General features: G+C 39.1%; 1 protein-coding gene across 1 annotated transcript in view; it reads right to left on the bottom strand.

Moving 5' to 3' along the window:
- Window positions 1-13,998, bottom strand: part of flt1 (fms related receptor tyrosine kinase 1) — a 77,697-nt gene that overhangs the window by 20,877 nt on the left and 42,822 nt on the right. Inside the window, exons 13-15 of the mRNA XM_041813976.1 lie at window positions 10,954-11,262; window positions 1,780-1,926; window positions 1,574-1,705 (exon numbers count right to left, since the gene is read on the bottom strand). Of these exons, the coding sequence (XP_041669910.1) occupies window positions 1,574-1,705; window positions 1,780-1,926; window positions 10,954-11,262 (588 nt within the window). The remainder of the gene's footprint in view (window positions 1-1,573; window positions 1,706-1,779; window positions 1,927-10,953; window positions 11,263-13,998) is intronic.

Here is a 13,998-nt window from a genome sequence, read left to right as displayed (position 1 = left end):
CTAGCCTGGCTGCACCCCCTCATTATGACCCTGCATGCAGGCAGCTTAAATATGGAAGAAGTGGCAGAGAAGGCAAAAAGGGGCAAAAAATTGCAAAAAGCAGGATAAGTGTCAAAAATTGGCTGAGAAGTGACAAAAAGAAGCAGCAAAAGTGGGCTAAAAATTGGCAAACACTAGGCGAAAAATGGCAAAAAAGGGCAGAAAGTGGCAAAAATGGGTGGGAAGTGACCAAAAAATGAGTAAACTGGCCAAAAATCAGAAAAAAGGTGGGGAAAATTGGCAAAAAGTGACATTATAATAATTGAAAAAAGCAGCTTAAATAGGCAAGAAGTGGCAAAAAAGCAAGATAAAAGTTTCAAAAAAGGGTGAGAAGTGACAAAAAGAACTTGCAAAAATCAGCTAAAAAGCGGTAAACATTGGGGAAAAATGGTAAAAAAGGGCAGAAAGTGGCAAAAATGGGTGGAAGTGACCAAAAAATGGGTAAACGGCAGCAAAAATGGTCCCAAAGTGACAAAAACATAACAAAAAAGCATCAAAGAGTGGCAAAATGGGAAATAAGTTGCATTTAACTGCACAAGGCAGCCTAAATGGCCATTGAGGATCACTGCTTTAGTCACTTGTGATTTGATAATGTCACTAATTAGTAAGAAAAAATAAATCAAATTACACTTTTCATTGCAGGCTCCCCAAGGGCCCCTCCCCACTCTGGGCCCAGGTGTTCAGTACCCTTTGTCCCCCCTGTGCTACACCCATGACTGGAGATAAGAGACCCTAACCCTTAAACCAGTCCATACCATTATCCCTCCTCCACCAAACTTCACAGCTGGCACAGCAGTTAAGTAACGCTCCTCTGGCATCCACCAAAACTAGACCCACCCTGACTCCACAGTCCAGTGTCAGTGTGCTTTACACCACTAAATAAATAAATAAATAAAAGTTTTATTTCTGTTTCTTTCCTTCCCCCCCCCCCCAATGTGGAGAAATAGTAATGCCAAGCTAAATGCAGGACAGAGCCACTCCGGGATGCAGGCTGGGCCCTTCCAGGGGAAATAAAAACAGGAGACAGTTTCCTTCCTGACTGATCTGAACACAACAACTCACAGCTCCACTCCTCTCTGCAGACTCTGAAGCTTTTTGTGCCACTGGCAGAGAAAAAAAAATACTGAAACTGGGGGGACAGCAGGAACCGCACAGGTCCTGCCACCATCAGAAGTATGAGCCAGTGTATATGTGTGTTTATGTCTATGTATAAATGAGGACAACTGAACAAAAGACTGCATGTGTCCAGATTATGTAAGGCCGTTCTTTGATCCATGTTTACCTAGACATTGATAAACAAACCGATCACTAACCATTCATAGAAACATCACATCACAGTTCTGAAGTAAAAACTGCATCTTTACAAAACAATGTGATAAACCACACAATATGTCCATGCATCCAGGCGATACATCTATTCAGGGAACTGGGAACAATGGACATTCACATCAGCCTGTACATGGAAGAGTGATATCTTTGATAAGAAGTAAACAAAGCCAGTGAAAGGCATACATGCTTGAAAACCACTTCTTACCGTTGACCCATATATAAGCAGAGCTCTCCACAGACCCCCTCTCATTGGTGGCCTGGCATGTATAAAGACCCTGATCCTCCGCTGTGATTCGATCAATGTGCAGGCTCCCATCCTCTGTTGATATGATGATACCTGGAGAGGGGGACAAAAACTCTTAGACAACTAGCTGTGGCTGAAGTAAGACTCTCTTTACTGTTTGTTTTTACCTGATCCCTGAGACAGAGCATGCTCATCCTTGTACCATGTGATGGTGGGGGGTGGGATACCTTCAGAGGGGCATCGCAATATCACTGAGTTGCTGACATTGACGGTGCAATCGGTCAAATTATCAAGCAGCACCGGAGGCTCCAAAACTGAAAATAGACACACGTGGATGGTGTAAAAGTCAAAGATATAACGGTTAAACTTTCAACTAATAAAATACTAAGGTGGAGTTCTGAAGTCCTAGAACAGAATTGTAAGGGTTTTTGTTTCTATTTATGTGACGTTAAACTTCAAACCCGCTAAATGTCAGAGGGGCATTTTACTGAATTTACCAAAATACATTTCAGAAGTTAATTAGAGTTAAAAAAAAAAGTTGAGAAATGTTTCACCGTCACAAATCATATCAGTTACAACCCTAATTATACATAACTTACAGATACATACCTCTTTGTTTAAACCCAGAACAGATAGGTTATAAAAGATGTCACTCCCTGTACAGTGTTCCCAAAAAGGCATTAAATATTCTGACCAATTTTTTATTTTTTATTTTTTCACCAGGCAGTAAACGTGTTTGTTATTGCTGTAAAAACCAAGCTAGTCTGACTGCAAACCACTGCTGTCAGACACCACCTCTGTCAGAACGTAAATACACACTAAATCTAAAAAAACAATATCAACTTAAACTTCCGGTTACAGCTAGGGACAGGGTTCAGATAAGGGTCAGGATACTAAAAGTTAAAAGTCAAAAACCTGACCTGCATAAAGCATGGCATAAAGCAGACAAACAGTCTGCTTACAGGAAAAAAAAACCTTGTCCTCCATGAAAACGCTCTGATAAAGCTAATGTAGCTAAGGCTGAAGCAAACAAAGCTGTACATTTAGCTACATAGGTAATGCAACTACATAGCTAACATAGCTTAAGCTTACAAAGCTATGTTAGCTATAAAAGCTATGAAGATAATGTAGCCACATAGCTAAAGTAGCAAAAGCCTACAACACTAGGTTAGCTTTTAAGCTTCCTAGGTAATACAGCTACATAGTCAATGTAGCTTAAGATAATAAAGCTACGTTAGCTATATAAAATCTGAGTAAGTAATGCAGCTTCATAGCCAATATAGTTTAAGCTATGCTTTCTATTAAAGCTGCATAGGTTATGTGGCTACATAGACAATATAAAGCTAGAATAGCTATCCAAGCTGTGTAAGTACCGTAGCCACAAATCCAACATAGCTAAAGCTAGCAAAGCTGTTAGGTTTGTTAAAAGTTTGTTCTCTGTTTAATTTTTTAAAGCTCTTGTTGCTAAACCTAATGAAGCTAAACTAGCTTTTGTACTTATGTCAAGTGGCTAACATGTCATGGCTAACATAGCAATGTTAGTTTTTGGTAAAGCTAACAAATCAAGCCACCGTTTAAGTACTTCTAAAACAGGTCTATGCAAGAGTACCTTGATGCAGACAGGATGGCCAACATACACCCAATCCATACCAGAAGTCTCAACCAGAAGTCCGTACGTGTAAGGTAGGCATTAAAACCCGAGTGGTTAGGTTCAGGGTAAGGCAGTGGGGAAGGTGATATAATTGAGATCCAGCACCAAGGGTTAGGCTTAGGCCTTAGACTGACAAACACTGGCAGCTGTGTCCAACACGAAGAAGACACTTCTGCTTGGGACTTCCGGCATGGATTGGATGTATAGCGACGCCCATGTCGGCCATCTTGACTGCAGTTGGGTCCCTCTCGGTCTATGAATAATTTACATTTACATTTTCTTTTTTATTAAGGAAATGTTCCTTTGTCTGTGTTTGCAATGCAGGCATTCATGAATGTAACAGCAAGAAATGTTTATGAATAAGGTTGAATTGAATAATAAATAAATTAATAAATCTAAAACGTTCCAAATTCAGCCCCAAATTTTCCAGCCCAACCCAATCCAAGTCTGTGCACATCCTCTAAGATCCTGTCATGGCCAATCACACCGACCCCACTTTAGAAAATGTAATCCAGTGTGAGAATGAAATTCTAATTTCACCTGCTTTAAATAACCAGATGGTGTTAACATACATGGAATATGACAGAACAGTTTTTTGGTATTTCTACTTTTACTATATTAAAGGATTCATGTTTTTATTCTAACATCAAAACATCTACATAAAATGTTTGAGTTTCAGTTATTTATAGTCTGTAACAGTTTTGTGATGACGTGAGAACGCTGCTATTTTTTCCCACTCTTTTCTGGATCAGTGCCACGTTTTGGACAATAAGTATTCGCTGGTAGTGACACATTTTTCCGTGAGAGTGGCCTTGGCTTCAACCAGTGAATCAGCTGGCTTTTAGGTCCTCTTGGGTCCTTTAATACCCTGAAATACCCCTAATACAAAGTCGTATCTAAAAACAAACACAATGTAGTATTTCATCATGTGGACAGTTGTAGGTCCAGTGTACACAAAGGAGAGTTTAGTTGTGACTATTCCTTCTCATGTGCCAATAAAGTGAAAATTAGAGGAGTTATATATTTAAAGTTAAAGATATTAAACTAAATTATTCTAACCCATGTTTAGTTTTCTCTTAATTCTCCCGTTTTGTCTTTTTTAGCTCTCTGGTTCCTTGGTTCTCATCCCCCTGTCTCTCTAGTAATTCCCTTGTAGGGGTCCCAGGGGAGGAAGCTGATGTGCTGAGCCCTGATTGTATAGCCAACAGCAGTAAGACATGAAAAAAGTCACTTAACTAAGACCACTGATTGTTGTTTCCCCTATCTTCCTCCTGGACAACAATTGATGATTGTCCGCGGGGGCTGCGGCCTGACAGTGTCTGATTGGCTGATTGTTCCTCAGGCCCTGTGTGGGGGCCTGTAAATGTGGCATTGTGGGAAGTGCCATTGTGCGCTCTTCCTCCAGACAAGAGCTCATTCCCACGTGAAAGAGGTGCTGAGCTAAAGCGCAGGAGCAAAGGCAGGGTGGGGCCCCAGGAAGTCGTGGGGACCCAATTCCCAAGCAGCAAAACTGTGTGAGAGACTGGGGCTGTTTGTTTGTTTGTTTGTTTGTGTATATATATATATGTGAAACATATGTGCATAGAAACCTGGGGAAACAGGGAGAAGTAGTAGAGAGAAGACTCTCAAATAGATGGATTTAGAAATTAGTTTATAAGAAACTTATTCAGAAATTCGGAAACAGTTTTCAGCTTCAAATCTAAGACCCCTAAAACAACTCAGTTAGGGCCCTCTAACAAAAATATCCAAAATCTCTGGTTTGTTTGAGAGGCCCAAAGTACCTAAGATGATATGAATGGTTGTTTTTTCTGGGAAAATAAAATAAGGTTTACTTATTTGTAAATTATAAGCAGTTGAATAATTAACAGTGAAATCCAATATCTTGGGTTAAAATTGAAAACACAGAATAAAAGTTTCTCAAGTTCCAGTTGCTGATTTCTCCAGGTGACGATAACAATCTGACCTTGGCCTTCTTGGGAATAAGGCTGTATGACGTACGTCTCATTTCCATATACGTTTGCTCCATAGATGAGTAAATAAATGGCTGATGCCTCCTAGTGTACAACTCAAGGAAGAGGACTTTTACTTTTTTCCTTTTTTTTTTCTTTTTTTAAACTTTTTTCTTTTTTGCCATTTAGTAGCTTGGAATTATGGGTTTTGAGAATTTCTGAGACAAAATAGGACTAATATTGTATTTCAAGAAAGATATGAAAAGTTGCTCTGTTAAGAATTTAGCATATTTACAGAAATATTCTATTAGAAATACCTATGAGTTCCTGAACTTCAGTACTGTGCAGAGCTTTTAGGCATATTTGGGCCAAAAACTGAGACTGGTGTAAGACCTGTAATGGCGAATAAGCCCACATGAGGGGGCCATCGGGCAAGAAGGAGAATTGACACAATCCTGGCAGTGCTCTGGATGTCCTTGCATATTACCAGAAGCATGGGAAAATAATCTGTTGTAAAAAATGACAAAGTCCACACCTTAGGGGAAGAGTAAGGGGTGGATGTGGTGAATAAGCATGGCAGTCCTACCCGCAATTTCCACATAGGATGACTGCGCTGCGCACTGAAGCGCTGCAGGTTTGATCCAGCTAAAGGCGAGCGACCTCGCCACTGGAAGCAAGTCTAGAGCGCTGCGCCAGGGCAAACAGTCCTGATCAGCAGGAAGAAATAACGGGACAACTACGAGTTCACGGAATAGTATGTCAACATTGGACTATTTTACCTGTGGGGCTTAATTCATCATCCTTTACGGTGTAAGTCCATGATATTATTGCTTCTGCCATTGGGTGAGTAGATTAGGAAGTTAAAAGGTTTATGTTTGCTTAAAGGATCTGTGGTTTTGTGGAAAATTCTTTGGCTAAATATCCCCAAAAATTAACTTTTCCTCATCAATGGCACCGTTGTAGCTCTGTGACCCACTGACCTCTCTTGTTGATATAGTGGTGACTTACGATTGGGGAGTCTGTGAATTGTGTTGTATTTTGAGAGAACTGGATATTCTATGCTTGTGACTTCCTCTTCTGGAGCTTTCTGATCGACAGGTATTGACGCGGTTTGGCAGCGGCTGGCGCTGAAAATAGACCTGCAGCGTATCTCAAACGAAGCGGAGCGAAGTGTCCGTCCAGGCACATGCTGCTGCTGGACTAGAGCGCCAGCTGTGGAAACGCTCTGATAGACTAGAGAGGGAGCAATTTACTTCGCAGTACAATTCGCCGGCGGTTCGAGGCGCATTCGCTGTATGTGGAAATTGGAGGCTACTCTGTGTGAGTAGTAGGAGTGCCACCAGGCCCTGGTTGTGGGGATATCTCTAACTGCCTGTGGTCATTGGGTGAATTACTGGTGGTGAAAAGGCTAGTTAACTAGTTAAGCCATTCAAATGTTTGTTCTTTTCTGTAAACTAACCCAATGTGTTAACTCATCAAACTGCCAAGACAATCTGACAGCCCTTCACATTGACTGATAAAACATTCTGTATTTCATATCAAAGTGATTAATCTTGATTCCATATCAGTCTCATTGAGTACCATTGACGCATATATACGTCAAAGTGTTTTTTTGGCGGCTGGCACAAGGGGGCACTCTCACGCTCCCTGTGAGTAATTTTGGGGTTTCTGGGATATGTAGTCGGAACACTACAGTCGGAAGCGACGGTAGATCAAAGCCACAGAGATAAGAGGTGGAGACCCCGGGGTCAAAGAGCAGAGCGATCGTTATGGAGGTAATCTAAGCTAAAAGTTCTAAAAATAGATGCTGGAAGAAACTTTAAACTTTTGCCTGAGAAATCGCTTACTCACTGAAACCGACACTGAACTTAACGACAGCGAATCCAGCGATCAGCGCTTTCATTCATCTGCCTCGGCCGGCCAAGAGGCTAAAGAATGCCGTGAGGTCTCCCCCGTGCGTCGGAGAAATAAGGCAGCCTCTCGCCAGCTGGATACATACAGCGATGACACTTCAGAGACGGACTTTTCCGACCCAGACTCTGAGGAATGGCTGCTGAGTTAGCTGAGCGGATCTTGTTCTCTGTCTCAGAGCGATGGAGGTAAGTTAACATTAGGAACCCACTGATTATTCATCCAGATTTATCGAATGAAACCATCACTCATGCTCCTGTGATTTCAGAAGCAGACTTGAGAGAAGAGCAACACCGTCTGTTGGCAGAAAAAGAGGTAAGAACAAAAACATTCTATATTATAGATTATATATTACATAGAAAAACATGTTATATAGCTACTATATTACTTCTATAATTTACAGGTAGTGCCAGAGATACGCAAGCAGGAGAGGACGTGGGCATATAGGGGGGTCCCATGGAGGCTGACTGGAAGCGTTGTTATTTATTTTACAAAAAAATAACATTTGTAACACAATTTGCAGATGTCTTTTATGTCATTAAAGGCAAAATTATAACATTCAAATCACTGTTGTGCTTGACAGACTCTCATAAAAATGCATTTTTCTCAGCTTTCTAGAAAAAAAGTGGTCTTTTTGGTGAAACTACCCTCTATTCAACTTCAGATAAATAAAGAACAGAACAAGGTGAGAACAAATGTTTTTTTCCATGATGAAATAGAGAGTTTCTTCTTTCATTTGAGCTATTTGGTGTTTTCAGAGTCATAGTACAAAATATTCTGTGGGTCTTGAAAGATGACTAAAAATGGCCAAAAACGCTGGCACAAGCCACTTTTCATTTTAAAAAAAGGCTGGCACTCAATGAGTTAATAGACTTTTGGTTGGCTCACCTCCATTACCATATGTAAGTGAAAACAAAGGGTTGGACCTTTGGCTCTCAACCTGTGGTGCTCTGACTGGATGGTTTATAGTAAGAATGTTTGGAATTTAACAGTAAAAATAATTGAAACTGATGCCAATTTTTGACACCAGTGTATAACTGTTTTAATGTAAGACCTGGAGATGGCCCAGTTTATATAATACGCTTATACATAATCCCTCCAGCGTATTCTGGGTCTATCCTGAGGTCTCCTCACAGCTGGACCTGCCTGGAAGACCTCCACAGGGAGGATCAACTAGAAAACATGTACCAAAACAGTTCCCTTTCAGTGAACAATTTTTGAATATTTCATGGTCATTTTTTTTTTTGCTTTGAATATTATTTGGACTGTTTAAAATTTGACAAGATCTGTAAATTTGAGTAGTTTTGACTGTAAGAATAGTGAATTGGTGTGATCCCGAAATCCAGCTTTATGTGTGATCCGTATAGCTCTCTTCTGCAGAATGAATAATGAATGTGTTGTACTTTTATAGTTATTCCCCCAAACCTCAGCACAGTAGGTCAGATAAGGTAAAACTTAAGAAGAGCAGAGACTGTGGAGTGATTTGTGATCTAAAACTTGTTTAACTCTGTTTATTATTGCTATGCTGCTTGGCACTGTGGTTTGTACGTCTTTAATATGTGATTTCCAGTTGATTTGTTCATCTATTTTAACCCCAAGAAATTTGATTTCATTAACTCTTTTAATATTAGCCCCATCTATCTGGATCTGGATAGGTACATTAGACCTGCAGTTCCCAAACAGTATTATTTTTGTTCAACTTAAGTTTAAGGATGATTTATTTCTATCAATCCATATTTTCAACTTATGTGGTTCTGCAGTTAAAACATTGAATCCTTGTAGCTCCATTATCTATGAAGCTTAATTATCTATGTAGCTGCGTTATCTATGTAGCTCCGTTATCTATGTAGCTCTGTTATCTATGTAGCTCCGTTATCTATAAATCTTCTTTATCTATGTAACTCTGTTATCTATGAAGCTCCGTTATCTATGAAGCATCATTAAATATGTAGCTCTGTTATCTATGTAGCTTTGTTATCTATGTAGTTCCTTTATCTATGTAGCTTCGTTATCTATTTAATTCATTTATCTATGTAGCTCTGTTATCTATGTAGCTCTGTCATCTATGTAGCTTTGTTATCTATGTAGCTAAATTATCTATGTAGCTTCGTTATCTATGAAGCTTTGTTGTATGTGTCTTCGTTATCTATGTAGCTCCATTACCTGTGTAGCTTCATTATCTATAAAGCTCCTTTATCTATGTAGCTTCATTATCTATATCCCTCTGTTATCTATGTAGTTCCGTTATCTATTCAATTCGTTATCTATGAAGCTTCGTTATCTATGTATCTTCATTATCTATGTAGCTCTGTTATCTATGTAGCTTCGTTATCTATGTAGCTACATGATCTATGTAGCTTCGCTATCTATGAAGCTTCATTATATGTATCTTTGTTATCTATGTAGCTCCGTTATCTATGTAGCTTCGTTATCTATGTAGCTCCTTTATCTTTGTAGCTTCGTTATCTATATAGCTCTGTTATCTATGTAGCTCCAATATCTATGTAGCTTTGTTATCTATATAGCTCTGTTATCTATGTAGCTTCGTTATCTATATAGCTCTGTTATCTTTATAGCTCCTTTATCTTTGTAGCTTCGTTATCTATATAGCTCTGTTATCTATGTAGCTCTGTTATCTATGTAGCTCCGTTATCTATAAATCTTCTTTATCTATGTAACTCTGATATCTATGAAGCTCCGTTATCTATGAAGCATCATTAAATATGTAGCTCTGTTATCTATGTAGCTTTGTTATCTATGTAGCTCCTTTATCTATGTAGCTTCGTTATCTATTTAATTCATTTATCTATGTAGCTCTGTTATCTATGTAGCTCTGTTATCTATGTAGCTCTGTTATCTATTTAGCTTCGTTATCTATATAGCTCTGTTATCTATGTAGCTCTGTTATCTATATAGCTTCGTTATCTATATAGCTCTGTTATCTATGTAGCTCCTTTATCTATTTTATTCGTAATCTATGAAGCTCCATTATCTATGTAGCTCCGTTATCTTTGTAGCTCTTTATCTATGAAGCTTTGTTATCTGTGTAGCTCTGTTATTTATCTAGCTTTGTTATCTATGTAGCTTCGTTATTGATCTAATTCCTTTATCTTTGTAGTTTCGTTATTAATATAGCTCTGTTATCTTTATCGCTCTGATATCTATTTAATTCGTTATCTATGAAGCTTTGTTATCTATGTAGCTCCACTATCTATGTAGCTCTGTTATTTATCTAGATTTGTTATCTATGTAGCTCTGTTATTTATGTAGCTTTGTTGTCTATGTAGCTCTGTTATTTATGTAGCTTTGTTATCTATGTAGTTCTCTTATCTATGTTATTTTCACAGCTAACAAAGCTACGTGAGCTACGCCTGCTGTGTTAGAATTTTTTTATTGAGGAAAACTGTGTCTCCTGTTAGCAGACTGTTACTGGGCTTTAATAAATATTTTGTAATGAATTTGTAACTTTTGGCATCCTAACCCTTTCCTTAAACCTTACCCTAACCCTAAATGGAGGATTAATCCTATTGCATATATATGAGAGATATATGGCATCTCAGATGAAAGGTCTGCCACCAGACTGTCTTGTATGGAAAAAAAAAAGCTGTTGAGACTGGATGAAGTCATTAACAGGGCAGGAGCACAGAATTGACTGAGGCACATTCAGTGCAATAAACAATGAAGGACAAAGAGGCTTTAACCATTAATTTAACTATTTTCATAATATAGACTTTTTATTTTTGCTGAATCTAGATAGAAATGAATTTTGTACAATACTGAGGTCATAATCAGTGATGGAGTAGATGAGGAGATGGGATGGGAATACTCACTTGTGACCACCACAGGTGTATCAAGGTGCGTCTCCTGTCCGGTGATGATGTGGTGGGCGGAGCACCTGTAGGTCCCAGAGTCTCTGGCTGTCAAGTTCCTGATGAGCAGGTCCAGAGTGTTGGAGAACTGGCCTGAGGTGAACTGCTGAGTGCTCAGAGCAGGGCTCCAGGACTGGGCCTCGTCTGTGTCGTTCACCAGCTGCCATGACAACGCTGTGTACAGGTACTTATTGGCAGCACAGGTGAGATGAAGATCTCCGCCCTCTCGAGGCTTCTCCCTCTGGGTCACACTGAGGCCTCCTGGGACATCTAAGGGAAATACAGGGCTCATAAACAAAATATAACGAGTTGGCTGATTTCCTATCTGATGGATTAGCCCTCTCAGTTTCCCGGCATGTGGATTTGGATCCTGTCTGGTGCCTGAAACTAGGACAGCTGATTGGACCAATCCTCCATTTTTTTTTTAACCTTGGCCGACAATGTTGAATGGCTATTGTGGGTAAAAGCAGCTAGTGGAATACAGTAAAAAGGCCTTTTATTTACTTTAGCCATTTGAAACTTCCCGTGGAAACGGCTCGAGAGTTTCCTGATGGCAGATAGTGTTTATCTTTCCCGAACACCCCAAGGCCTCCCGAAATAAAGCGGACCTGCCAGTCCAAGGAAGTGCGCTGCACAGGGAAGAGAAACGATAAGAGCCCCAGGTTCCTGTTTCACTCCTGCCAGTACATCAACAGCGTACGCACAAACACTCTTATACACAGACTTATCAACAAAAGTGACAGAAAAAAACCCTTACCTGTACTCCTTGTCAGATGTGTAACCTCACATCACATTCAAAACTACAGACTGTTTATGAGATATGTTTGCCTCAAGTATATCCAGCCACATTACTGTCCCTGACTAAACTGACACGGCCTCTTTTTGTCATCTGGATATCCAGAAATGTGAATTTTACAGAAATTCCACTTCTTTGTATCGTCCAGTTTAAAAACTCACATTTTCTGATTGAAAAAAAAAATCTCCTAATCCAAAGCTCCTGTAAGGAATTTTAAGTTTGTAAGGATTGTGTAGCCCCTTTAAGACAAAGTTGTACATCTAAACTTGTTGCTGAAAATCCTCACAGACTTTCATTTGATTGTCAAGCACCATGAAGCTTCGTCTGAGAAATGTGAAAAATACTGTTTGGCAGGGTGCTACCCAACACCGTCTCCATGGCAGTCATAAAAAATAACTATATGGACTATATAACAGTGTTACTTATCCCTGCTCAACCAAAGAGCCAAATTGTTGAAAAATACATTTGCAAGAGCCACAATCTAAGTGTTGAAAAGGGGCAATTAAAATAAGTTAAAAGCGGCTAAAGTGTCAAAAAGCAAAAAACACCAGGAGAAAAGTGGCAAAAAGGGCAGAATATTGCAAAAATTGGTGGGCAGTGACCAAAAAAATGAGTTAAAGGTGGCAAAAAAATGTCAAAAAGTGGCAGAAATCTGAAAAAAGTTGGGATAAATGGCCAAAAATCAGAAAAAAAGGTGAGAAAATGAGCAAAAATTGCATTTAATTGAAACAGGCAGCTTAAATGGGTGAGAAGTGTTGAAAATAGGTAAAAAAGGGCAAAAATTAGCAAAAAGCAGGATAAAAGTGTAAAAAATGGGTGAAAAGTTCAAAAAGAAGTGACAAAAATGGGGAGAATGTGGCAAAATGGGTGTGAAGTGGTAAAAAAAATGAGTTACAGGTGGCAAAAATGGTCAAAAGCATCACAAAAACATCAAAAAAAAAAAAAAAAAAACCTGTGAAAAGTGACTAAAATGGGCAAAAAGAAGCATAAGGTGGTAAAAATGGGCACAAAAGCTGTAAAAAGGTGGCAAAATATGATCTGGCACTAGATTTAGGAAAGGGAATTAAAGTTTGGATAAAATTAATACTTAAAGGGGACATATTTTGCCCTTTTTAGACAACTTTATATTGGTCTCAGAGGTCCCCAAAACATGCCTGTGAAAGTTTTTGCTGAAAAAATACTCCAGTATTGGATTTTTACATGTCTAAAAACCTTTCTGTTTCAGCCCTGCTCAGAATGAGCTGTTTCTGTGTCTGTGGCTTGAAGTGTTAATGAGCTGTCTGACTCCACCCCTGACTCCACCCCTCGCTGGTTTAGTGGATGTGGCTCTCCAGGAAGAGGACAGAACTTTCAAGTGTGGAGGGCAAACTGAACCTGGGGGTGGGGCTAACTCTCCACATGACATCATGAAGGGAAAATCTGACAACGGCTTATTTCGGCACACAATTTCTGAAAGGTGGAGAAAGAGAGGGAGGGAGGGACTGGACTTTTCTTTTATTTGAGGGGATTGTGGACAGGCCAGGGGCACATATTTTTGCTAGAAAAGCCTGAAAAAGCTATTTTTGCATAATATGTGACCTTTAAGTAAAAGGACCTTAAACTGACTGAAACTAGACAAAAATGTTTTGAGTTTTTGTCGACTAAAACTAGACTTAAACCATAAAGAGTAGAAATGACTAAAATGTGACTAAAACTAGAATGTACTTAATCTAAGACTAAAATTAAGAATACCTGCCAACATTAACACTGGTATTAAAAGTTGCCACCATTTTACTTCAAGGAATATTTTTCTCCAACTGTTTCACAATTTTTAGATGCATTTTTTTGCAGATAGGTAAACCTTTGCCCATTTTTACTTCTGAGAGACTGTGCCTCTCTCAAATGCTTCTTTTATACCCAGTCATGTTACTGACCTGTTACCAATGAACCAAGCTCCTCCAGCTGTTTTTAATTAGTACCCTTACTTTTCCTGCCTTTCATTACACTGTCTCTACTTGTTGTGTTGCTGCCATCAAATGCAAAATAAGCAAGTATTTTTCATGTAATGGTAAAACATCTTAGTTTTTACATCTGATATGTTGTTTATGTTCTTCTGAGAATAGAATATGGGTTTGAGGGGATTGCAAATCATTGCATTATATTTGTAGTTACTTTTTTGGAATTGGGGTTGTGTATAGATTGTGACTAGTGTGACATGTTTTCATGGATGG

The sequence above is a fragment of the Cheilinus undulatus genome, linkage group 19 (assembly GCF_018320785.1).
Source record: "Cheilinus undulatus linkage group 19, ASM1832078v1, whole genome shotgun sequence".
NCBI classification, from domain to species: Eukaryota; Metazoa; Chordata; class Actinopteri; order Labriformes; family Labridae; genus Cheilinus; species Cheilinus undulatus.
The sequence above is the reverse complement of the archived record's forward strand: the minus strand, read 5'-3'. Positions and strand labels throughout refer to the sequence as shown.